This window comes from Rhipicephalus microplus, chromosome X (assembly GCF_043290135.1).
Source record: "Rhipicephalus microplus isolate Deutch F79 chromosome X, USDA_Rmic, whole genome shotgun sequence".
NCBI classification, from domain to species: Eukaryota; Metazoa; Arthropoda; class Arachnida; order Ixodida; family Ixodidae; genus Rhipicephalus; species Rhipicephalus microplus.
Genome location: NC_134710.1, coordinates 193,140,178 through 193,168,014, shown reverse-complemented (window position 1 = coordinate 193,168,014; position 27,837 = coordinate 193,140,178). Strand labels below are relative to the sequence as shown.

Genomic DNA, 27,837 nt, shown 5'->3' with positions numbered 1-27,837 from the left:
TCGTTTATTTATTAAGTTATGAAAAATCACTCTATTTGTCACATGTTTCTTGAAAAATGTCCAATACAAACTTGTCTTGTTCCGCTCTATCCCCTGGTTGGTAGAGAAATGCTAATGTCTGGGACGGGAAATCGAATGTTTCTGCAAAAAAAGGGATAGAAAAAATAGTTATGGGGTTGAAGTACCAGCTACCTCGCCGAGAGTTGAGATTATTAGGTTGGTACGTTCATCTCAGCAGCTTCTGACATGAGGGCAGTCGTGGACGCTGCTTTGAAATGCACAGAGTCATACACGGTTATCATGTTTTCACTAGGTCTTGAAATGAGTTTAAATTGAGGAAAGGCATGTGTTACGTACACCTATACCATGTAGGAATATTTGAAATTATGTCTGTGTTCGTCTTGACAAAACAGCTACTTTGTTCGACAAGGACAATGCAGTGCTGACGTGAGGAAAAAAAATTGGGGAACCCTTTAGCTTCGCCTTTAAAAGTTCAACGTGATAGCGAAATACGGCCCCTAGTGCACCCTTCAACCACTAAGTGCATACTTAATTTGTTTTGTTACATACATACACGCACACGCACACAGTAGATTGTACCAGCATGCACGCGCGAATGGTGCATACAAGTTCTTGTTCTAAAGCAAGAGTCGCAATGCCTCCAAGATACACACCGCGCGCTTGCAATCTCGGATGCCATAAAGAGTCTGACAATGCCTCACAGATGGCAGCACATTATCTAGCGTTTGCTGTTTGCTTGATCAACGCCTCAGGAAAGGCATAATATTTTTTCCGCTAGGTGGGCATAGTTGTCCATTTTTAGAGCTGTTTGACAGTTCCTGTGTGTTTTTAGCGGCGATAGTTGCATGATCCCAGCCTTTTTCGACGCTGTTTCAGGCGTCTCAAATGCGCCTACAAATCACCGAATGGGCTCGTTTTCGTCGTGACACCTGTCGAACAAATTTGCGTTAAAGGGGCCCTGAAACACTTTTTTAAGTAACCATGGAATGAATTCACTAGAAGACCTTGTTCAACGCCGCAAAAAGTTCAAACTCCGTCCAGTGCCAGAGGAGTTACAAAGGTTTCTCGCATGCTGCAATTGCATTCTCTTGTCTATGGTCTCGACAAAAGCACTGGAAGCTAAGAAGGGATGCGTGGAAGGGGCATAGAAATGTAACCCACTCCTCTGTGACCTTGAGCACTTTTTTTTCTTTTTTTTTCTTCGATTGCGTGGCTTTGTTAGTGTGAGCGCACTCACGCGTGGACAAGTGGTGACTTCCCGCGAGCAGTAAGGTTGTCAGGGCTGACTGCAGGAAGGCGCTGTCCGGCGGCAGTCGTGTCAATTCAAGCTCATCCAGGCGCTGGCACATACACATTGTCAGAGATGGTAGTGGGGTCTTTTACAGCCAAAGCATTGAAGGCAACAGGCCCGATGCTTTTGAGAAGATGACGCAGTTTGTCTGTCTCGGCCATGGATGCGTTGACGCGTCGACAGGGAGAGCGAATATCCTCGATGTACAAGGTATCAAGCTTCCTCTTCGCCAGGCTGGATTGAACTGCCGTAGTACAGAAGATCTATCGGAGATGTTCTGTGAAAGCGGTCCAGTTGGGGAAGTTGATCTGGTGGTTAAAAACCAAGATTTCGCCATGCTGGTACGATAGAAGGAGAGGTGGCTGAGCTTGTGGGAATCGTCCCAGTGGTCCGCTGCATTCACCATGTCATACTGGTGTAACCATCTATTGGCGTCCTCATGGCGTACTCCAGCAAACAGAGGGGGTCGCGATGTGGTCCGCTGACGATCCAAAAGTAAGGAGCTGCGGCAGTCGCAGCCGGAGTGATATAGTGCCCGTGGGTGCGTCCTGCGACATGCTGGTGAACAAGTGGCCCAAACGTTGACCTGAGTGAAGCTGCAGGAGGGAAGCAGCCGGCCAGCAGGGACGGGGAATCTAAAAGCAACCTCCGCCACTGGCGACGTAGTACTTTACACGCCTTTATTAGACCTCCAAGACGTGGCCGAACCAGTAACATCTGAGGCACAGAATCGACTCAAGGGATGTCCCCACAAACGATAAAGATGAAGAACACTGTGTAATGATGGTTATGTTCAAGAGATGAAGAAGCATCTTATAAATTTCTACAATATATAACTTTATCCAGCTTGCTAAAATATATACGCCGCTTCATAAGGCGCTCTTTTCGTAACTTTGGCGAGATGTTGGCTTGTTTTCAGTGGGGAGTTATGCAGAGTGAGCCATACCTATGGAATTGGGATTACGTGATCCACAAAGGCTGCGTCCTGCGATCAGCAGGCGCCCCTGGTTGCACGCACCATTGCGGCCCACGGAGAAACGTTGAAAGCGCACCTGCACCTGGCACACGGCCTCGTCGAACTTTCGAAGCAGGTAAAGGCAGGCGCCGCCTGCCACTGGCGGCCCTTCCAGCCGGGACCGCTCTTGGCTGATGGTGTCGCCGCAAGCGGAGCCTGTCAACAGTGAATGACGTGTGCATATCCCGTTAGTTCTACTTAATCTACCCAAAAGTAAAGAGAAAAACCAGAACAAGGCTATAATGTTGCTTGCTTTACGAGCAAGTTACATCTATAATGACATGACCTTTCAACTTCCATTTCCGAGAGGATAATAATAATAATTGTTAGATTTTAACGCCCCAAAACCACCATATGCATATGAGAGACGCCATAGTGAAGGGTTCCGAAAATTTCGAACACCCATGGTTGTTCAACATGCACATAAATTTAAGCAGATGGGCTTTAAGCATTTTCACCTCCATCAAAAATGCAGCCGCTGCGGCCGGGATTCAATCTCCGGGTAAGCAGCCGAGTGCACATAGCCACCAGACCACTATGGCGGGTTGTATTTTGATAGGCTCGAGCCATATTAGAAAAAATGAAGGAAGAGCTGCAACCAGCGGCTAAAGTCAGCATTTTCTTCGATAATCAGTGCACAGCCATCGGCTTATCGCTACATGATGTTATGACCATCATTAGCAATGCAATTATTCCGGCAGATGTGAACCCGACGATGTGTTCTCAACGCATTACAAGCAAATATGTGGAAGCAAGGATGGTCCGTTTAGACGGGCTGATTACCTTTCTGCTAAGCGTGAACAAGGGTGTCAACGAACCGGTTCGGTGTGAAGTCTTTTTATCTTTATACTGTCTTTCTTTTCCACGTGTTTTTGCACTGCCCTTTCTACGTGAGTACTATGAACCAGCTAGCCCAAACCAAAGCACTTCTAAACAAGCGCCTCCCGTGCACAGGCGTGTTTGTGGGCCTGTGTCCTCTTTCGGACAGGTTCTTTCGTTACACCTGAAGCATGGAAATTTCCACTCTCGATGTCAGAAAGAGTGCACATACAGCACGTTTGTGCGGCTGGTTTCGCTTCTATTCAATATTGGAGATAAGCATAAGAAAAGGCGGTCACTAGGGGCGCTCGCATCATAGCGGCAACGCAGCTGTTATTAGGTACGTCGTGAATGTGGTGAATTTGAATGCGAGACATCGTGGCCACGTGATGATATCACTTTTACTTCTTCGTGCGTGTGTGCATAATATAGTCTGCGCAATAAAGCGGATAGATTAATCGAGCCGCTTGACGTAAGTACTGCTCCTCGGCAAACGGGGTAGGCGTAACCGATATTCGCCGCGGGCATCTGTCAATCAAGCTGATTGACGCGTGAACTCGAATACAAATTCGTTTATTTTGAGAAGGCACGCTGCCCCGCCGCGGTGGTCTAGTGGCTAAGGCACTCGGCTGCTGACCCGCAGGGCGCGGGTTCGAATCCCGGCTGCGGCGGCTGCATTTCCGATGGAGGCGGAAATGTTGTAGGCCCGTGTGCTCAGATTTGGGTGCACGTTAAAGAACCCCAGGTGGTCTAAATTTCCGGAGCCCTCCACTACGGCGTCTCTCATAATCATATAGTGGTTTTGGGACGTTAAACCCCGCATATCAATCAATCAATGAGAAGGCACGAGTTAAGCTCGTGACTGTGATGGTGCCAGCGCCAGTGTCAAGCGTTTGATGCAGTGAACGCAAAGCGGCAGCTTTTTTGCATATAAAAACATTTGGTGAGCTTACACTATTTATGCAAGGCTGGAGCCATAAAGGAGCTTGTGATAACCTAGCTTTTTGCATCATTTTAAATTGGTCATTTACTCATGTGCGTGCTCGGCTTCGAAGTGAAGACCGCATCAGCTGTAGTAATTTTGATTTAACAAGCAATACCCTGAGTGGTCTTGTCTTCATAGATAAGGCTTGAATTAAAAGACAATTATCTCGGGCACAAATAGCAATGCCGTGGTCAGTTCGGAGCTATTAAATGTAATCATGATTAGCAGAATACCAACTTTCATTATATTCGTAGGGTCTAATTAGTTTATCTCATCAACTGGCATGCTTTGGTTAGGCCGAATAAAGCTTAACATGGCTTCATTAGCATGTCATTTTAAAGATATGGCATAATTACCTTGGCCTTACCATCACTTAGTGTAATTAGCTTGGTCGTAGCATGTCCTGACCTAACTCGCGAAATTAACCATCCAGCCAAATAGCTAATTAGCCGGCCGCACGGCATTGGTTGCTGGCGGTCAATTACAACAAAGACAACGCGCACCAGCCGAGCAGTGCACTGGAATGTACAGTGGTGAGCACTGTTAGGGGGAACACGCGAGCACGTGGCCGACGGCACTATAGGTGCCACGTAACAGCCATCGTTGAAAACATTGCACATGCGCAGCATGTGCTTTGCGAAACACTCTTTCCACCGCGTGCATCACGTCATCGATACGCTTGTTCGTCGTCTGCTAGCCGCATTTTTTGTTCGCTGAGCTGATACCTTCTGCATTTTAAGGTCCATCTGGATTGAAGATTGGCACGAGAAGGAAGAAAGTGAGTGTGAGAGGAATAATTATTAAACTTTTTATTCAAGAAAATTCCACATTTGCAATTCAAGTTAAACAAGACCATGAGAACAAATATAAAAACATGAGCAAATTTAATAGCGAGCCATGTGACCACTTACAGCAACGACTGCAGCTATTCTGGAAGGTAACGAGTCGTAAAGTGATCAGACATATTCCCGATCGGCGTTCAGATTTTCCCACTCGTTGCTGACTTGCGCCCACAACTGGTCCGAAGTCGCGGAATAAAGGGGCTTCCTTGCCAAAGAAGCTTTCAGATGGCCCCACACGTTTTATATTACATTCAGGTCCGCTCCTTTCGGAGGCCATTCCAGTAGCTGCATGTGCTGCTCTGCCTGGAACTCCTTGACAGCCCGCACCGTGTGTAACGGTGACCGGTCCTGTTGGAACAGGTAATCACCGTCTGGGAATAAACTGCTTGCATATGGCAACAGCACATTGTTCAAAATGTTGCAGTATTGTTCCTACGATAAGTGTCCACGTATAAGTTGCAGGGGACCTGAACCATATCTTGAAACAGCACCCCACACACTCACACTCGATCTCCCACTGGCAGAAACACCCTGGGCATTGTCTGGGTCGTTCCTGCATGACATTTTGACGTTAACTAAAACAATTGCTTTTCAAAGCAGGAAGTTTGCCTAACCATGTGCCTGGTAGTCTCGAAACACGCAATCTTTGGTCTTGTCGCGTCGAAAACGTCGACTCATCCGAAAAGATGACGCGACCCCACTCTTCTGATGTCCATGCTTCGTGCAACTCAGCGAACTGCCGTCGTGCGCCCTTGTGTGCCGCCGTTAGTAGTGGCTTCTGCGCTGCGACGCGTCTGCTAAGGCCCGCAGGGTGGTGGTGGTGGTGGTGGTGTTGCAGCAGGCGGGGTTAGCCTGGCCTGCATGGCCGGCGATTGTTCCGCCTGAGCATCTCCTGAATTAGGAGAATGTCACCACGTGTCAGACAGCCCAGTGTCTCGCAGGAAGACTAACAAAATTCGTTGCACGCTCATCCTAGTTGCCGCGGGTCCTTCAGGAAAGATGACGTCAATAACTGTCCGGTGCCCAAGACAGCCTTTTCGCAAGGTGCGGATCATCGCTGCTCTTTGCACATCAAACTGTGGGTAAAACCAAATGAAATGTTCAATATCTCTGATGTCACCACAGAAGGCACAGAACGGGGAAGCGTATCTCCCAGTCTTGAATGACCAGGCCGGGGTGTATGCGGAGCCGGTTCTTATGCGGTACAACAGCGTCGCTTGTTCACGAGAAAGTCCATGTTTTAAATGTCAGCGTTTTGGACATGTTGCTAAGCACTGTCGTGGGGAACAAAGGTGTAAGTGCTGTGGGGGGGCTCATGACTTTAAGACGTGTACAAGTAAAGAAAAACTTGTGTGTGCAAACTGTGGTGGCGACCACCCAGCTAGCTACGGCCGATGTCCAGCACGAACAGCTGCGCAGCGAAGAAATAAGACGTTTGTCCTCGGCCCGAAGACTGTGAACGAACCATCGCTCACAAAGAAGACGTCCGGCGTGCCACAACATGGCGGTTTGGAAAACGAGTACGCAGGAAATTTTCCGCGCCTAAATCCGACAAGAGCTGCTACTGAGTCAACGCAAGTGCTCAAAGCTGGTGAGAAATGTATCACGAAAGAGTCCGCCAAGCGCACCTACGCTGATGCCCTGAGCCCACCTCAAGTACCATCTGGAAGCAAACAACAAGAAAACCTCGAGCACGTTATTCGCGCTCTATTCACCGCACTACGTTCACACGTCGCTAAGATGCCTGCAAGTTCAACGAAGGATATGTTGGAAGCAGTCCTGGCTCTAGAGTCAGTGTTACTTTGCTCTGCTTCCACAAACACACAGTAGAATAATGGCAATGTCTCGCCCACCTGGTCTATTTCGTCCTTCAAAAGTGCCCTTAATAATGCAATGGAACTGCGCCGGTCTTCTAAAATGTCGGTGCAAACTCAACCTTTTCCTGCACGACATTCCAATACCGATTCTAGTCCTCTCCGAAGGCGGTCTACCGAATGCAAGGACGCTCCCAGGGTACATCCGACATGGCAACTCGAGCATAACGTCGTTTGCAAATGGAAGCGCAATGATATACATAAGGCGGGAAATACCTCACGTCGCCTTACCAGTGCAAGACCTCTGTTCTAAGTGTGCCTGGGAAACCGAAAACTGAGTGTGGTATCAGTGTACATAAGCCCACGAAAAAAGGTCTCCATGGAAACTTTCCTAAAGGACCTTTGCACTCGATGTCCCGCTCCTCGAATAATCTGTGGTGATTTTAACGCGCACCATTCACTCTGGGGAGATAAGAGTGTAGATTTTCGAGGCAAGGAACTTCTAGCAGCTGCGGATGCTGCTGACTTATGTGTGGCGAACGATGGCAAACCTACATTTTTCAGGCCACCAGATTCATGAAGGGCAATAGACCTTGTACTTCACTCCACGGACCTTCTGGTATCATCGACCACGGCTCCAGACAGGATGGGCAGCGACCATTTCTCCATCTTTACCAATATCTTGGGATTTCGAACTGCTGGTCGACAATTCTGCAATGTAACACGCTTGGACACCTACAGAGAAGCGTTGGACAAATCCACTGGTGAGCTGTTCGCAGATATGTTGCAAAGCAAGCGAGGAGCAACTTCGTTGCTGAAACTGCCCAACCATTGTCATGCTCCTGACTTGAAATTGAAGAACATCTGCGCAGCACGTAGACGGGCGGAGCGGAAAATAATAAGAACAAAAGGAAATCCGTCTGCGAAAACCGAATATAACAGGATAAACGCTGCGATTCGTCGCCATACAAAAAAATTAAGACGAAATCAATGGACCGCTTTTTGTGAGAGTTTGTCAACGTTTACGCCCTTGACAAAAATATGGGCAGTAATAAATAGTCTTTCTGGGAAGATCCGAACACACAGGCCATTCGAAGCACTCGCTTTGAAACAAGGAATAGATTTGCAAACCCTTGCAGAGGACTTCGCAGACGTGTACACATCTGGTAGATCAGCAGGAGCGGCGATTCCTCTGTCACCCCAGTTTTTTCACGCGATAGATACGCCATTCACCTTTCGAGAGCTGGATATGACACTTAGCAAATTAAGAAGACGTTCTGCCGTGGGTCCCGATTCGATCAGCAATCAAATGCTGACAAATCTACCATATGAGCGAAAAAGGGCCCTTTTGGACATATTTATTTATGTCTGGAGCACGGGAGAGATCCCATTTGTTTGGAAGACAGCATGGGTGGTGCCAGTCCTAAAGTCCGGAAAGCATCCTACGAGCCTCGCGTCATATCGACCGGTATCTCTTACATCATGCTTATCCAAGTTGATGGAAAGATTGATATGTACAAGATTAACTTGGTACCTTGAACAAGGAAGACGATGGCCATCGTTTATGACCGGATTTCACCCACGACTCAGTGCCCAGGACAGTGTTTTGGACCTATTAAGCCACATTGAGCACCACCACGTCAGCGGACTCTCGACACTCGCCGTCTTCATGGATGTTGCCAAGGCATATGATTGTGTGCTTCAGGCAGGCATCGTGAACGGGCTCCAAGCCATGGGTGTGTCGGGAAATGCTCTTCGGTTCGTACATGAATTTCTCAGAGACCGCTGTGTTCGTGTTAAGCTTGGAAATGTAACGAGCGAAGAGAGACGCGTTTCCCTCGGCGTCCCACAAGGAAGTGTTCTATCTCCCTTGCTTTTCAACGCTGCCATGGCCAGCCTTCCCGACACTCTGCACTTAGCTTTGAAAGCAGTTAAAATATCCATCTACGCCGATGACATCTGCATTTGGATCTCAGGGTACCAGCACAAACGTTTGGCCCGGATAGCACAGAGCGCTATTTCAATCATTGAGCGTCACTTGTTGACACTTGGCCTATCTTTATCAGCGGAAAAATTGGCCTTCATGCTCTTCCCAGGAGCGCGACGGAAGTCAACACGTCTGTCGCTGAATATTCGAGGCCACTCAATTCGTTGTGCAACAAGTGTCCGTTTCCTTCGACAACAAGCTATTATGGCGACGTGTGGTTGATGGTATAGTCACTGCATCAGTGCAAAGGATCAACGCTCTTCGTCGCATGGCAGGGGTTCGTTGGGGCAACAATCCTGCGTACATGCTTAAATTGAATGATGCGCTTATAACGAGCCGCATTCTTTATCAGCTGCCCCTGATATCACCATCACCAAGCCAGTTCGAACGCCTAGAGGCAGTGCACAGAAAGGGTCTTCGCTTGGCGATGGGAGTCCCTCAGGCGGCTTCAAACACGAAGGTCACCAATGAAGCCGAGTCTCTTCCGCTGCGCCTTTTGACGTCTCAGGCCTTATTGACGCCGCTGTCAAGACTGGGCGAGTCCTTCGCAGGCACGGCGCTTCTCCGGCGGCTAAGAGAAAGAACTGGCTCACATTTCAACGCGGCGCTAAGGCCCGCAGTACGCAGGCGATGTCGAACAGTGGTGTGCGAAACGTCCAAATACAAGTCCTTGCGTATTGTTGGGGCTGGCAAGAAAGGGTTACGAACAGCAGCTGCAACTATAAAGGCGTCTTCATCGGTTGTGGTAGCTTTAGGGCGGGGCGCGCGGGGTGCATCCTGAATGCGACCTTCATACTTGTAGGCTTGAATTATCCTGTTCACAGTCTTCAGGGGCCTACTAACTAAAGCGCCAATATACCACGGAGAATAACCTTTTAGGGAAAGATCGACAATTGAGCGCCGTTCATCATGAGGAATTCTAGCCATAATATGATCTGGCGACAAAATGAACTGCTGCTAAACATGTTTGGTTGTTTTATATACGGCGCTGCATGCACAACATCTTTGAAGGGAACGAATAGACACGCCCCCATAGATATACAAGTTTTTTTGTCTTGTTCTTTTCAAGCACAGATGTTTAAAGAAATCTTAAAATGCAGAATGCATGGACTTAGAAAACAAAAATGCGGCTAGCAGACGACGAACAAGTGCATTCAGGACGTCATGCGTGCGGGGGAAAAATTATTTCGCGGAAGGCGTGATGCTCATGCGCAATGTTTCCAGTGATGACCGTAACGGGGCGCTGACAGTGCCGTCGGCCACGCGCTCGCGTGTTCACCCTAACAGTGCTCACCGCTGTACAAGCTGACCATGATGATTAACACGTGGCCTTGGGTTTCGCGGCGATCACGATGTTGTAAGACGCTTGGCCAGTACTGATCTCAGAGGCCACCGTGCTGATTATTCTAAAACATGGTTAGTGGAAACATTAAAAGCTTCAAAATGAACTTAAACACCCCGTGCCTCTAAAAATATTATCACGAAAAGTTTCTGACACTTTTATTGCATTGGTGCACTACTGCACTCAGTGAGACAATAAACAAATGAAAGGAGATGCCTCTGGTTTGACCATCCTTAGTCGACCATCCTTGAAGCGATGACTGGTTTCATCGTAACGAATGAAACGCAGCGCCCTGAGGAGTGGATTTGACTTCTTCGTATTGTTGGCTCGTTCGTCAGGGGGTGTCACAGAGCTCGGGAATATCCCGAGTTTCACGAAACTCGGCCAATCCTGGTTAGCGCCCCTGACTGCCGCTGCTACTTTCGTGCATAGCGAAGTCAAAAAAATTTTCAGTCGTTAAGAAGCAACAAGTAAATGAATTTTCGTCGTTCTTACGAGTGCATGATCTGGCTTGTCGGACGATGGAGCCTACGACAGGGACCCGCTACCAAAAATGAGATCCATTGGAAGGAGAGTCGCAACAACTGGTGGCAGAGGTGGGGAGCCGTCAACCATGGTCGTAACAAGGGGCGAGATGGTTAGGGGTGGGGTCGACGGCAAGCGTGCATACTTGATCACTGCGCAAGTGCTCGACGGCCTCAGTAAGGGAATGGACAGCATCGTTGAACCCATTCTTTCAATTTGATTGATTTGTGGGGTTTAATGTCCAAAAACCACCATATGATTATGAGAGACGCCATAGTGGAGGGCTCCGGTAATTTCGACCACCTGCGGTTCTTTAACCTGCACCCATATCTGAGCACATGGGCCTACAACATTTCCGCCTCCATCGAAAATGCAGTCGCCGCAGCCGGGACTCAATCCCGCGACCTGCGGCTCAGCAGCCGAGCCACTAGCAGCCGAACCTTAGCCACTTGACCACCGCGGCGAGGGCATTTCGTCAGTTCACTACTTAAGTGCCTCCAGCATATTATCATAATGGAGGAGCAACGTTGAAGGGTAGGCCATTGACATCGTCGACAAAACAAACAAACAAACACGAAGAAATAAACAAAAAAATACCGAACATCCACGGACCGAATGATGAAGAGTGGGGCAAAGCGTCCACCCGTCCGTTCATGAAGCCGTCCGTCCGTCCAACCGTGGGTCGATCTGTTCGTCCGTGCGTCTGTCCGTCTGTCTGGCTCTACGTCCGCCCGTCCAGTGAACACTCTAAGTACCAGCATCTCGCATCTTTTCATCATATATTGATTATACATGACTATATATGATTATAAATCATCTATGAATATCAATACCGCCATCTAGTGGACATCCCAAGAACTGAACGAGATGTGGCTACCTACTACATACATCGAGGTCGCACGACCCACAGCTTAAAGAGCTTCGACCACCGGTGGTTACAAACTGGTATATGCCACCGGTGGTTACAAACGATAACGGGACGAACGGGTGACGCCATAAGGAACTTCGCCCCTAAAAACACAGTAGCCGCTGTTTGATGATATGGAACAATCAAATGAGTGTCTTTTTTGTATCCAAAAGGTCAACATACGATTCTGAAGGTCACATTGATAGAGCTGATTGACTTGAATCTCTCAATCTGTTTCAAGTCAATTCGATTGCATGGTCGTAGGTGGTACTAACCGTAACACATACATGGGACCTCCATACAATCTCTCAAGTGCTTGTCGCTTATCTTAGACCATGTCTTACAAACATGTAGGCTGACAAAATTCTGGAGGATAGTTTAGCTTTGCTCCAACAGAAAAAGGCGGTAACGTAATTGAGCCGCGCTTATATCACCTTCTCAATGAGTAACCTTGCTTCGCCCCTACGTGGACACCTCAACCATGCCGCAAAAAAAAGTAACGTCTCTACGCGAAACATTAGCAATTTCAATATATCTTACATTGCCTACTGCAAGTACGGTTGAGAAGTGCCCAATACGCCATAATTACTTCTTTTGCAGATCATCGAAGCACCCACCACGCCAGGGGCCCCAAATTCGCAACCCTTACCAAGCTGCAGTCATAGGTTGTAGTCCCGCAAAGGGCTGGTACAGTGACGAAGTGGGAAATGGCGGAGAGGGAAGGCTGGTTGAACGACATGTCGGCGTTGTCGTTTGGAAAAAGACCCCTCTGTTATCTCGAATATCGTTCAATATATCACGAATATCATGCCTGGACGTCTCATTTACCTTCGTCGTCTATTCACGTCACGTGACACCAAAATTGGTATATGTGGAGCTGGCGAAACGGCCGTGAGTGTGCTAAGAGCGTAGCATGTAGTCATGTTTTACATGACACGCATGTCATAATTACCATGTTTGGACGTATCGTTGTCCTTCGTCGTCCATTAGCGTCACTGAATACCAAGTTTGGTATATGCGAAGCTAGCGAAACGGCCGTGAGCGAATCATGAATGTTGCATGTAGTCATTAGTCAGACATGACACGCATATGATCATTATCATGTTTACACCAATCATATACCATCATAATCCATTGACGTCACGTAACACCACATTTAGTATATGTGAAGCTAGCGAAACGACCACGAGCGCACAATGATCATGGTGCGTAGTCATGCATGCCATTACATGCATGTCCTGAATTCCACGTTAGGGTCTGTCACTTATTTTCGCCGTGGAGTCATGTGCTACCATACCAGTTTTGCAATATGTCATGTGAACGAAACCAACGCAAGAGCAGCAAGACCATAAAGTATAAATCATGACGTTCATCACATACTTGTCATTATTTTCATGTTATGACTAGTCACTCATGCTCGCCATACAGCCATGTTATGCCATACCAATTTGGGTTATATATATATATATATATATATATATATATATATATATATATATATATATATATATATATATATATATATATATATATATATATATATATAGATAGATAGATAGATAGATAGATAGATAGATGGATACGCTAAAGGTCACCGAAGTTAGCTAAAAATGCTTCGCATTTAATAGTTCATTTCGCGCCAAAATTATGAGCATACAAAAGAACAAAAGACATTAATGGGATGGGTGCTCACTTGCAACTGTTAATTTCTTGAGGATATTCCTTGACGAGTATTCCTCAAGAAATATTGCAACTGCCCAATTCCACCTGCTTATTCCTTGAGCATTCCGATATCTTTAACGAATATTTTACGTACGAAATTATTGTTTTGCTCTTTACTTTAGTCTTTTGTGCGCACTTCCCGCTCTGGCTAATCGTTCGACAGTGACGTCTTTGGAACAATGAATAAACACTCACTACACACCGACTATTAGGCTACGTGTCTGCAGGCGTATCAAGTGTCGCCTTTGACCACTGTTTTGAGTGGTGTCATCGCAGCAAGTTATTAAAGCGTGGGCTTCACACGTACCCTTTTTCGGACAAGAGTTCTCGATCTGGGTCAGTTGTAACGCAAAACCTGTACCGCTTCTGTGGCCGTTGGAGTAGAATTCCATCCGAAGGCCCTCAGTGGTGATCGGGATCACTGTTGTAAGACACAGGGAAAGCCGTGGTGAAGAAAGCGCTCTCATGCTGTATAATTTTGAGGAATCGGAACATTATTGCTTCGGCAAGTTGCCATTTTAATAGGCTCACCTTTCTTTTTTTATCATTGGTGGTTATTATTGATGCAGTTAGAGTAAACGGGACGAAGCTTACCTATTATAGGCGACATGCTCAAATAATAGCTAACTTTTATGTATAAACTAACGTCAATGTTGTATTTTTCTTACATCCACGGTTTCTATAGCTGTATATGTGGTCATATGCAGTCGCACAAGACACAGTTTCAGTTGCGTGGCATAAAATTCAGGGTTTGTGCAGTTGAGCAATCCCGCAAAAATACGCGGGCGCTCAATAACACTTCATATTCACGAGAACAGCTAAGAGTCTCTGAAGTGATTTAATGTTGCGAAATCATTCACGGAAGCCTTTCATGACAAGGTATCTGCTCACACGTTGTGTGGATAATCCTCGTTGGCAGCCCCCATTGGTGCACTTTGAAAGAAAGAATATTAGCAAGGAAAATAAATAGAAAGCTATTCGGAATTTTTTTTTAACAAACTAGGAAAGTATCACGAATAGTAGTGCACGTAGTCGCTTATCGCTCGTGGAGTGGTGTTTTTTATTTTATAACTTCTAGCTGACATTTCTCTAAAGCGCTTTTGTGTCCTCTGTAGACCTACTAAGTCTTCGAACATACTTTAGAGGGTAAAAAAAAAAACATCTCATGGCTACGTCAGCGGTGCGTTCACAAGGTTCGAATAGAACGTGGTTGTGTCCTGTCAGCAAGTTTTTTTTTCTTCACCGACAGGAGTTAAGTATGGTAATTGCATCTTGCTGAAATTATACTAATACAGTGTTATTTACAGTTGTCTACAACTTATTCATTAAGTCCTGTAAACTTGTAAAATTAAGGAATTAAGAAATATTTACTTAAATAAATGACTATCACAAAATAACCACTGCTTTCTCACCTTACAGTAAACTATACGCATTGAACTTCGGTAAGCTAGGGCTAAAGGGCTACTGTTTATATTAGAATAATTTTAGCTGAGACACCATGTATATGTGCACATATTGCTCGGAAGCAATGAGGCAAGTATTTATTAAAAAGAGATATTGTCAATGATATGATCAGAGCAACTTCAAGTACTTACGTTTACGAGAAACTAAACAGCTCTTCTTCGATTGTTGCAAAAGTATGAAAGTTTGGCCACAGAAAACTTTAGCTTATGCAACAAGCAAATGAAATTAGAAAACAGTGTCTGTGGTAAACTGCTGGCCGTTAGGTGGCTCAATGACTATTATGGCTACAAGTATACAACATGTGACCATTTCCTTAAGATATTCCTCACGAACCGATGGGTGGTGGCGGCTCGACACCGCAGAAACGCTCTCCCGTCGAGCCGAGTTGCACTGCATCGCCGGCCTCGCAGCGGGGCATGTGACCATCCACATCCAGATCGTCAAATTTCAACTCGACGGCGCATACACCGGGACCCTGCAGTGAGCAGAGACTCATTTCAAAGTCATGACATGGTCCGCTGCGCATGAGCGCCGGGCCCTCGCAAGCACTCCAGCACATGAAAAGTTTGTACGTTCTCATCCTTTATACTACAAGTCAGTCAAAAAACAATAAAAAAAGTCCGAAAAAAAGAAAAAGACAGAGATAGAGGCAGGCTGATTACAAAAAACCGCAAAAAAATTATGACTACAATTGCGTATACAATTAATATTCTAAGCAGATTACGTGGCAGTGAGACATGGTTTTCCCGGAAAGACATGTTATGGCAATATCACTAAGCGTAAAAAAAAGAAAATATAAGAAAATAAAAGGACAAGACAAAAAGGAAGGTCGCACACGGACGTTTTTTTTAATACGATGTGTTCTTTCTTTTTTGAGTTCAATAATAGTGTCTATTATGCACTAACCAATTCTCAAAGTTGTCTCTTTCATCCTAATCATGTCGTAGTTTCGGAACCTAAAACGAAGTTTTTATTATTGTTATATTCATCCTTATTATTATTAGAAAAGTATTTTTCAAAACATGTGTTGTATTCGCCTTTTTGGAGGCATTTTTGAGCATGTAATGCAAGCGCCTACTGGGCCGTTTGCTACGGCTACAGATGCCTTTTATTTCAACTGATAGTCGGAAAGGTTTCGGGTCATTTGCAGACCACCGAAGGAGTTGACGCGCAACGTTTATTTATGATTCCCGGGAAGCTGAGCACGAAGAAGAAAAACTGAGTCTTAGATAAACTTTAAGATCAATGGTGGACCTACTTGCAGATAGATCCACGGAAGTCACTTTTATTTTGTGCGTTTCTCGGTTTCATCTAAAAGCTTCACCCTTTCATTTCGCTGGCACTACATGAAAGTCAACATGCACTTAATTTATTGATTCCATATCGAAATGGCCAATAGCGACACGAGCAATTCTTGTGGCTGTGACGAAACTGTACCATTTGTGCTATGAACTTTCCTTGTAGGGTCACCGTCAATCTTTGTGCTAGCCTCCACCAGTTTCTTGGCATACCGCTCTTGGTTAATGATATTGTGTGACATTGGCCGAAGCAGGTACTCTCGTATGCACAAGACCACTGAAGCATTTTTTTCCTACTTCAAGACGAAATTGAAGATGACATAAAAACATAGTTTGAGAAACTTTTTAAGGCTAAAAATCTCAGATAATTATCAACGAAAAATGCTATCGCATATAAAAAACTAAAAACCCTGGGTGCTTCTATTGGTTAACCAAATTGGACAATGTACTCGTTTTTGCTGATTACGTTCCATAGGTGCAGATTCGCAAATTCGCAATGACTTGAATACATTATTATTTTTATAACGGGTTATTTTCACGAATTATTTGGCAAGGATCATAACATGCACGGTATCTGCTTTGAATGGAAGCACAAAGTTCCCTTCAAGTATTTGAAATGGATGTCTTACAGTTGTGTTTTTACGGCAATACATAATGTCTTTTTTTTGATAAATCTACATGGCCAACATAACATTGGGAAGAGCGGACATGACATTACAAGAACTTCAGTTCAGTCCAGAGGGACTGAAATCTAAGGAAGCTGGAGGTCCTCCTTATTAATGACTGTAGAGCCACTGACCTGAACCGGGGACAGTGTGATTTTGTTCTCCAATAAGCTTTTTTTACTAATAAGTTGAAATATTCTCCGATGGGTATGACAGGTTCATTTTGCCGTTTGTGTACCGTTCTTTTTGTATTTTTATAAAAATAAAAGAAACGTACGTAACGAAAAATAAGAATGAATACTGCGCGTTATGTCAGCCATGATACTTTCTAATCTCACTCAACCAAAACATTTCACATACACAGGAGAACTTTTCCTCTTCGTCAGTAGCTATTTTTGCCCAGTTATGACTCGGCCGCTACCAATTGAATGAAAAAAAAAACATACCTGCACAATTGAGCCATTCTGTATAGCAGTCGTTGCCACTCATGATTTGCCGATAATGTAGTACGAAAGTATACGTTTAGTTAGAAGTACACTGAAACACTTTTTCAAGTGTTGGGACGCGTATACGCGTGGGACAAATAGACACGACCACGCGGCGTGAATCTCAAACATCAACTGGTTTTATTCAGGTTCTCTGGAGGTTCCAGAGAGCTGCAGAGGGTGGCACTGCCTGGCGGCTTGGTTTCGTAGCCGCCACACAAGTAACCTTAGAATGGATTCAATAACAGAGCTTATTTCTTCGCCAATTCAACGCCACAAAATATTTAGGAATCCGTAGAGTGCGAACGGAGTTACAAGAATTTGTCGCACGCTGCAATCGCATTCTCTCTGCTCTCGTCCCGACGAAAGCTCTGAGAGCTAAGCAGAAAGGAATGACAGGGAACACACACACACACACACACACACACACACACACACACACACACACACACACACACACACACACACACACACACACACACACACACACACACACACACACACACACACACACACACACACACACACACACACACACACACGCACGCACGCACGCACACACACACACGCACGCACGCACGCACACACACACACGCACGCACGCACGCACGCGTGTGCCTTGTGACCTTGAGCATTTTTTTCTTCGAATACACGGCTTTTTTCAGTGCGATCGCGCACGCATGCGTGCACAAGTCGCGGCCTCCCACGGTGATCCCTGTAACGAGCAAGTGCGCCATCTTCAAAACAGCCAATGTCCGATAGATGGCCTTCTACGAGTGATTTTCAAGCGTCTTCCGTCATTTATCGAGAAAAGAGAGAGTAATTTTCAGCTGACTTTGACATTTAGTTGTGAATTCCAGGCCGTGTGCTGCGGTTTAATATTTGGCTCGCGTGTTCTCGGAAGCCTCCACAACCGATCAGTAGCGAATCATGACCATACTCAAAAAGTGTCAGGGCCCCTTTAATAATAACACTGTCATGTGGTCATGACGGGGATGAAGAGAGCAGAGATCGAAGATGAAAGATGAAACTATTAATTTGAGCCATACTTGTGGCCGACAAACGAAAAGTAAGATTACAGCGATACACACTGGCACCGTTAGCGGTGAATAGACGTCGGTCATCGATGAACTGACAAGCGGTGAAGCACGTTGTCATTATACACGTACCGTCCAATATTCTAGCGTTATCACTAGCGGCCACCTTCGTTCCAAATAATCTGTAATGTTCGCGACGTGGGCGTAATCTTAACGAAGTGATCTACTGCAGTCCTGAAGCTTCTCAAACACTGCAGGTGCGGTTTGCGCTTAGAAATACGTACAGCGTAACGGTGCGATAACAAAAACTTGAGGAAGGAACATGGCATGGCCTTTCTCTGAAAAAGGCATCGTCCCGATGCTTAAACAGAAGATGACAGTATAAATGAATAATGCAAAAAAGTACAAGCGTATCGGCGTTCATATACGCAAACACGTTCACCGGGCTGGTATTCCACGAAGCCTCACGGAAGATTGTAACGGCGGCTGTCGATCGTCTGTTGGTTCTGAATGCAGAGGCGGGCGAGTTGTCGGGCTTCGCCGCGCTGAAGGTACTCCATCACATCAAGTTTTTCTTCGTCGGTGACGTTCGGTAACATGGCGTCAAACGTCGTTGCCGGGGTCCTTCCGTAGACCAACTTGTACGGCGTCATATGCGTCTCTCCTTGTACGCCGGTGCTGTATGCGAAGGTCACGTATGGAATGATGGCATCCCTCGTCTTTTGTTTGACGTCGACGCACATGGCCAGCATGTCGGTGATGGTCTCGTTTAGGCGCTCGGAAAGGCCATTGGTCTATGGGTTGCACAAGCGCCGTGGTAGTACGCTATCGTACGACGATGGCTTCTCTGGCTGTATGCCAAAATCAAATGAGTGAAGGAGTAAATGCCATACCCCTGTCGGTGATGAGGACCTCCGGGGCGCCGTGACGCAAGCCGATGTTTTAGACGAAAAAATTGGCTACCTCCTATGCCCTATCTTTGGGCAGGGCTTTTGTCTCGGCGTTTGGGGTAACGTAGTCGGTAGCTACGACGGTCAATTTGTTTCCGACAGCCAATGCCGGAAGCGGCACAAGTTAGTCCTTACCGAATTTCTGGAACGGTCAACGAGGTGATTCGATAGGGTGCAGAAGTGCTGCTTCCATTGTCGGTGGTGTCTTGCGTCCTGGACGTGCGGTTTGAGTGTAGCGTCAGGCAGCAGCAGCGTAGCTCATCCCTTGGCGTTTCTGCTACGCTGACTCAAGGATTCTCAGCGATTTCTGAATTTCTTCTCTGACACTCTCTGTTATTGACAAAACTTGAAGCTGGCACGACGGGGACCTTCGGTGAAGTTCTTCGAGCACTATGGCTCCTATGGTTTCATGGAGATTGTCGAAGCAGAGTGGCTAGATCTTTGCACAGCCTGGCATTGAGTGATGGTTGAATTGTAAGTGCGCATTTCAAGGATATGCTTGATAGTCATTGCTTCTAAAACATTCTTGGACGCTGTTCAGAGGGTTCCGCACATGTCCCACAACAAGCTCCTGCTTAGCTCCTCGCATGAGGAGTGGGGCTTTCGTGTCCTCAGTCATTTCGGCGTCGGCTTGACAGAAGAGTTAGGTCATGCATCTCTTGCGTGAAGAGTGCCACATTTTCGTTTGGCAGCTGCATGCGAGTCTCTTTTAGGAGAGCTTCGGCCTTCTCCTTGCGGACCCCACCTGTAAAAGTAGCGAGGAACCGGATTACGAGGTTTCGCTCTTGATTTTTGAACCAAGTCCGAGCAGCGTTGTCTAAAGTGAAATAGACGTGCTGAAGCTTGTCATCGTCGGTCCAGTCGTTGAAGAGGGCGACTCGGTCGAACCTTTCAAACCAGCTTTCCAGGCGTTCGAGTGGAGAACCGCGGAAAGTTGGCTGCTCCTTGGGTTGCCGGAACAGAAGCGGTGCAGATGGCACATGTGCTGTCTTTGTCACCATGGTCAAAGTCAACGTTGCTCTTTGTAGTCTTGTAGGGTGGAAGATCGTACTCTGGTGCCACGCGTTGTTGCCGGCGGCTAACTCGCTGCTCGTGGCTGGCATCGGGTTCTTCTCAGCGACGTGGGCTGGACTTGACGGTGCTGGACGTGGGCTTGGAGGGGGCGCCCGGTAAAGGAAAAAAGCAGCACCTCTACCAAATAGGAGCAGACTGTAGATCGAAGATCAACCTTTTTTTTGAGCTGAACTTGTGGCCGACAAACGAAAAGTAATACCCCTGTCACACGGCCAACACCAAACTCCGTTGAACACCATCAACGTAAATCTCCCCTAGGAAGTTCGACGGAAAAGAAGTTGTGGCAGTGTCACACGGCAATGACAAGGTCGTAACAGTTGCCGCGAGGGGGCTCAGCTGGCGCTGTCTGATTTTCGGAAAAGTATTCTAGTTTGATCCCTATTGATTTTTCGTGAATCCTCGTTATGCGGTTTTTACAAAAAAGCACTATAAAGTAGGTATGCGACTAACAAATTATTAAAAATTATTTCAAATAAAAACGCATTTGCTAAACGTAGCAATGCTGCTAGTGACGCTGGCCACATTGTGCTTTTAACTGTTTTGTTGCCTGTGTACATGCCCGGTACGAAATTTCTTATGCTTCCTTGCCTCGTGAGCGCACATTTTGTGTTCTTCAGTTATGAGTGACACAGCGGACGACGTGAGGAAGTGGTGCGATATTGCGCTGGTAATGACGTTGATCGGCTGGCACCGGCCAGCCCGACTCGCGAGGCACGGTGTGTAGGGCATTGGTGTTGAGAGTAAGTGAACTCTGGTGGGCGTAAATATTGTAAACAAACACGCGTTGTGAATTAGTACGACAACGAAAGAACGTTTAATGTTGCTAAAATGTATTATTCTTTCACTGCGGCCATTTAGTGCTCGGAATTTTTCCCTGACCTCTAGACTGCTGAGGACGAGAGTACCTCGTTTCGCTGCGAAGGGAGATCGTTGAACGTCCTATGCGAAATGCTCCGTTCACCTTCGTTTGCGTAAGGGTGGCCGTGTGACACCTACCGCATCTTCGTTGTCGTAAAGACGAGGGAGTAAAACGGTCTTCACGGGTGCCCGTGTGACAGGGGTATAAGATCACAGCGATGCACACAGGCACTGACAGAGGCAAACAGAGCATCGGCCATTGAATAACTAACAAGCGGTGCAGCGTGTCGGCATTTATACACGTGTTCACGTGCGTCGAATATTCTAGCGTTATCGCTATGTTCTAGAAAATCTGTAATCTTCGCGAATCGCGAAAAGGGCGTAATCTTAGCGAAATGATTTACTACTGTCCCGAAGCTTCTCCAACACTGCAGGCGTGGTCTGCACTGACAATTACGTACAGCGTAACGAGGCGATAACTAAGCTTGATTGATTGATTGATTGATATGTGAGGTTTAACGTCCCCAAACCACCAGATGATTATGAGAGACGCCATAGTGGAGGGCTCCAGAAATTTCGACCACCTAGGGTTCTTCAAAACGCACCCAAATCTGAGCACACGGGCCTACAACATTTCCGCCTCCATCGGAAATGCAGCCGCCGCAGCCAGGGCTTTATCCCGCGACCTGCGAGTTAGCAGCCGAGTACCTTAGCCACTAGACCACCACGGCGGGGCAGCGATAACAAAATTTAAGAGCGAACGTGGCAATGCGATTTTATTTATTTATTTTTATTTATTTAATACTGTAAGCCTTTCTCAGGCTCATACAGGGTGGGCGAGCAAATATACACAGTCGCGTACAAACCAGGCAATATCGCACATAGCGGAAGAAACAGACTCACAAGAAGATGGTGAAAATAAAACTTGTACGATGAAAGCAATTGTACAAAATTATGGACAGGTCACAAAACATCAAGGTATCAGCAGGGGGTACTGTGATCAGTGTGTTCGGAAGCGCTCACAAACATAAAAAAAACAAAAGTTGCTTTTATTCTTCATAAAACAGGCTTTCTACATTCCGAACAAATGAATCTACAGAGGAAGCGCTCACAAACTTAAAAAAAAGTTGCTTTTAGTCTTCATAAAACAGGCTTTCTACATTCCGAACAAATGAATCTACAGAGGAATGATTAACGCATTCACGTGGCAATTTGTTCCACTCTTCCACTGCTGACGGGAAGAATGAATATTTAAAAGTGTCACAGCGTGACATAAATGGTCTAATGCACTTATTGTAGTTGGTACGACGGGAGTGATGGTTAGGCGGCTTTATATAGTTGTCTTTATCTATGTTTAAACCATTGTGATACAAAAGAAAAATAAACTTTAAGGAAGAGACACGGCGACGAGCTGCAAGGGTTGGCAAGCATGCCCGCCTGCGCAGCTCAGTGACACTGTCATGCCTCGAATACTTAGAATAGATAAAGCGAAGGGCCTTGCGTTGGACCATTTCAAATTTGTCGGAAAGGTATGTTTGGTGGGGGTTCCAAACAATGCTGGCGTACTCGAGGATCGGCCTTATGAGAGATTTATATGCTTTCTTCTTTACATTAGGGTAGCCAACTTGCCAATGCAGTTTTCGACGCAGGAACCCCAGCTGGCGATAGGCTTTTGTGTACGTGCTGCTTATATGTGCATCCCACTTCAGTTTACTTGTAAAGGTAACGCCCAAGTATTTAACAGCGTCGTTTCTTGCAATGTTTGTACTTTATTAATAAAATTTCACGTGGTATGTGAGTGAGTGAGTGAGAACCACTTTATTATGGTCCAGTGGAGACGCTGAGGTTGCCACACGTCATCTGGCTACTCCCACGTGGGGACCGGCAGGTCTAGCCTGACGGCCCTGTCGCGGGCACACTGGACGGCCAGGATTCGGTGCTGAAGTTCAGGGCTGTGCAGAAGTGCACCCTACTCGGGTTTGCTATAAATCGGTCCAAGCGACCCGCACTCCCAGAGCATGTGTGCTTAATGTAGCGGTCTGCCCGCAAGCAGCGCAGGCGGCGTCAGGGAATTTGTGAGGATAACTTGCATTTACGTGTGCTAATGACCAGTATAAATAGGTTTGAAGTAAGCTCAACGAGACGGCCTGTGCTCTATTGAGTTTTGAATGTGTCATTGGGAATGCCCGCCTCATCATGTAGTAATACTTGGTAATCTCGTTGTGTGTAGTATGTGTATCTTTATGTCCCGCGTCGTCGGCACTGGAGCCGTCGCCCAGGTCGAGAGCAGCGCGGTCAGTGAGCGCACGCGCTGCTGTGTGGGCCGACTCATTCGGGTTCAGTGCAACGGGGTTTAAAACCCCTACGGAGTCATTCGCGGGGAACCAATATATGGTGTGAGGGACAATCGTATCACTTGTGGAGCTGTTCAAGATCCTGGCTGCCTGTGTTGATATGCAGCCCTTTTGAAAGGCCCTGACTGCGGATTTGGAGTCGCTGTACACCTCTTCGCACCGACCATTTATCAAAGCGAGTGCGATGGCCACTTGTTCGGCCACCTGGGGGTTCGTTGTGCATACAACGGCGCAGTTGGTAGTCAAACCCGTCTGGTCCATGACCACCACTGCAAACTTCTTGCCGTCTCGATATGCTGCAGTATCAACGAAACTAGCATTTACGCCACCTTTTCCCAGTTGCTTCAGTAGAGCCCGTCGCCCTTGCGCGACGACGTCCCCCCTTGTGTACAGGGTGAGTGTTGCGGCGTATTGGGGCAACAATGACGTTTTCCCGGTATATGTTTTGATATACGCACACTATTTGTTTCCATCTCCATAGAGTTAAAACCTAGCTCACCAAGTATGCGCCGACCAGCCGTCGTAGTGGACAACCGAGTCAGCTGCTAGCGTTGCTGCGCTTCCGCTAACTCGGCAGCAGAGTTGTGCATACCGCGTGTGAGCAAGTTCTTGGTGTGTCTGCGTACGTGAAGCCCCAGTGCTTTCTTGACGATATTTCTGATAATTACATCGAGCTTGTCCCACTACGGCATAAGCCAGTTGTGCATGGCAACGGTGTAGGCAAAGTGGAAGAGCACAAACGCATTGATGAGCCTTAAGAAATTGTCTTCCTTAAGGTCTCTATATGTCTCCCGGAGATTCTTTTGACGAGTCGAAAAGCGTTGTCAGTCTTGGCGACGATCTTCCGCAGAGCGGTGTCGTTGCCATCCTTCGCTTCAATAAACATGCTGAGGATCTGGATGGTGTCTACCCTCGGGATTTCCTCCCCGTCACTCGTGTAAATGTGTATTTCGCTTTCTTCGACGGGTTTCCATACCTTAGGCCGGCCACTTCATTCTTTTCTAGAGAGCAGGAGCTCCGACTTGGCGGGTGAGCATCTGAGTCCCGTTTGGCGCAGGTGCGATTCCATCTCCGCGACTGCTCATTCAAGGGCATCTTGCACCCGGCCTTCGTTGCCACCAACGCACCACATTGTGATGTCGTCAGCGTAGATGGTGTGCTTGATTCCGTCCACGCTAGCCAGTTTTTTCGACAATCAGATCATGCAGAGATTAAACAGCACCGGAGAAATCACAGACCCCTGGTGCGTGCCTCGATGTTCAAGTGATACGTCTTCAGAGAAGAAGTTTCCCATACGCAGCCTCGCTTTTCTTCCAGACAAGAAGGGCTTGATGTAGTTGTACAGCCTGGGCCCAAGATCGAGTTTCGCCACAGTCTTCAAGATTAATTCGTGTTTTATGTTATCAAAGGCCTCCTATCGATCTAGGCCAAGAAAAGCCTTTGTATTTCTAGAGTATGCATCAAGGACTTGGTACTTAGTGAGCAGCATTGCACCTTGCCTTGAAAGGCCGGTACGAAACCCGATCATATTGTGCGTATAAATCTAATTTCTCTCCTGGTAGTCGTTAGGTATGTTGAGAATCACGTGCTCTGCCTTACCCACGCATGACGTGAGGGAGCTGGGGCAAAGATTCTCAACGCTAGGGGACTTTCCTGGCTTGGGATTCAGTACGGTGCCTGATAGCTTCCATTCCTCGGGAACCCTACCCGTTTTCCATGCTTCATTGATGAAATCAGTTAGACGTTCTATGGATGCGTCATCGAGGTTTCTGAGGGCTCTGTTCGTGATCCCGTCTGACCCTCGTGCCGGCTTTCGATTGAGCATTTGCATCACTCTCCTGATTTAAGCCCCTGAAAAGTCTTCATCTAAATCAGACAAAGGAGGGCCGCCATACTCTGGGAACACGCCGTCTTCGTCATCTCGTTCGACCGGCAGGTACTTGGAAACTGATTTGGTAACGAGTTAGTCAACCCCCCGTTTTTTGGTGGCTTCGTAAAGGCCACGGGCTAAAGCGTGTCTCTGGTTGGCCCTAGTGCTGTGCTTGTCCAAGAGGTGCTTCAGAAGGTGCCAGGACTTGCCATTTCTGAGTTGACCGTTGACGGACTCACAGAGCTTGTCCCACTGCTGTTTGCACAGTGTGTCGCAACGTTGCTCGATTTCTTCGTTCAACTTTGATATTTTTTTGCCGCAGCCGACGGGTGTGCCTCTGCTCCTTTCATCGAGAAAATAGAACTCCCTTGGCTTCGAGTAGGTGGGCAAGCCTACTGTTCATCTTCTCCACTTTTGAATCTGTCTTTATCTTCTTGGTGGCAGCAGTGGTATCTCTGCGAATGCCCTCGCACCATTCCTCGAAATTGACAAGAGCACTGTCTCTTGTACCGCGAACACTGTGAAAAAGATCTCAGTCAACCACCGTAAACTCTCGGACTCTGCTACGGTCCACTATATTAGAAGTTTGCAGAACGTAGTGGTCGCTGCCAAAATTCATGGCGGTGTTGGCCCATGTAGTCTTTTCGACATTCTTGATGAAAACGAGCTCTGGCATCATGTCTGTGGTCGCAGAGTTGCCTATCCGCGTAAGAAAAGCCTTATCAGTGATTAGAGTAACGCCTATAGTTTGGTAACGTCCTGCAAGAGGTCTCGACCCTTTCTTGTCTGACGAGGGGCCAAGGACTGGCTAATTCAACTGCACTCTCGAGCAATGTCTTGAACTGCTGGCGACTGTGCCTGGGCTTACAGCCGACATTAAGAACAAAAACACTGTTTTTCTGCTGATTGCGTCGTGGTGTGTCGAGCAGGATCTCTACCATTACATATTTGACATTGCACCTGACCAGCTTCAAGTTGTGGGCGACGTGTGTCAGCTTCTTACTTATTAATGTGCAGACACCTAATCCTCCTGACTGGCCAGGTACTGCCTGGTAACCAGAAAGGGACGCTGCAGAGGCTAAAGTTTCTTGAAGGGCTATAATTTGAGGTTTATTTGTTATTGTTCTGAAGTACTGCTGCAGGAGTGCTCTTTTACCAGCGTACCACCTGCAGTTCTACTGGTAAATACAGACGGTACCTTTATCGTTATCTATAATGGATTCTGCTTTCATCAACGCTCTGGAGGGGTCAGTGTAGCTCGAAAAATGTGTTACTTTTCGTAATTAACTACTGGGCTATTGATGTGTATGGGAATGGTCATTTCCACGTTACCAGACGACGCACCCTGTGGCGCAAATTTAGGCAGTTTGGCGTGATTTTCTAGCGCGATGACGCGCTCGTTTATTGCCTTTAGCCCCCCGACTCGGTCACTGAGTGCAGCCTGCATCTGCCTAACACTCTCCCTAAGGCTAGCTACACTCCCTGCCACCATCCTAATGTTCTCTCTAAATGTAACCAGCGTTTGATCAATATCCTCGACTTGAGACTCCGTGTTCTTAAGCTTACTCATTACCGCCCTGCGTTCGGTTGCCGTGGGCCTATCTCCAATAGGGGCTGGCACCGGCGTATCGGTGGTTTCGCCTTCAGTTGTGCTGTGCATCGTGCTCAGTATTCTTTTAAACTCCGCCATTTCATTTACCATCTTGCTAAGCGTATCCTTAAGATCGGCTTTTTCCTTTTGCAATCGTAATATCTCCGTGTTTCTAGCATGCTCTGGGGGTGGGTCGCGTTGCATGGGTTGCTTGCCGTCATTACTACGTACCCTGTCGTGCCAGGTAAGGTTTGACTTGCCCCTGCTCTGGTGCTCGGTGGCGAGGAATGCCCCGGAGAGCTGGAGTTCGCATGCGTGCCCGCAGTCTGCCCTGGGCGGGGGGTCCGGTCCGGTGCTGGGTGCTTCAGTCTTTCCCTGGCCAGGTCTGAGACTGGATATGAAACGGGCACTGGAGCTGGGACGTGGTCTGGTGCCACCCCTGAATTGAGACCGTGTCCTGGACATGAATCGGTTCCCGGATTTTAAACGGGACCCGAGATGCACCCTGGACGTAGAACGACTCCAGCAGATGCCTCTGGTTCTGGATCTTCCTCGTGATTTGAATCGGCCTCCAGGAACCGACGGTCCAGGCTGGCGCTGCCGATGACAGTCGTTGAGCTCGAGGAAGTCATTGACATTGACGGATGGAGACCTCTCCCGAGGGGCGCTGGCCTTCAGGCCTCGCCTGCGCCTGACGACAAAGGGTATCTGATATCGGTGCTCGCATTACCTGGATGCGGTGAGGTATTTTCCGCCACGCAAACTACATATTGGCTCACAAAAATGATCCTCTTTTTGCTGGATAGCTTGTCTGCAAACCTTGCAGACTTAAGCGTCGAGCGTCGGGCAGACTTCGGAGCAGTGTCCTAGTCGGCCGCAGGCATAGAAAACATCGACTTGCTTTCTGTATAAAGTGCACTT

The 27,837-nt window shown here is 47.1% G+C and overlaps 1 protein-coding gene across 1 annotated transcript; it reads right to left on the bottom strand.

The window, feature by feature from the left end:
- Nucleotides 1–31: 31 nt before the first annotated feature.
- Nucleotides 32–27,548, bottom strand: LOC119176998 (uncharacterized). Its single transcript, XM_075876506.1, has 6 exons — nt 27,421–27,548; nt 27,148–27,373; nt 15,068–15,209; nt 13,578–13,691; nt 2,259–2,483; nt 32–141 (listed from the first exon to the last, which is right to left on the bottom strand). The coding sequence occupies exons 1-6, from the start codon at nt 27,546–27,548 to the stop codon at nt 32–34; spliced, it is 945 nt and encodes a 314-aa protein (XP_075732621.1).
- Nucleotides 27,549–27,837: the final 289 nt, after the last annotated feature.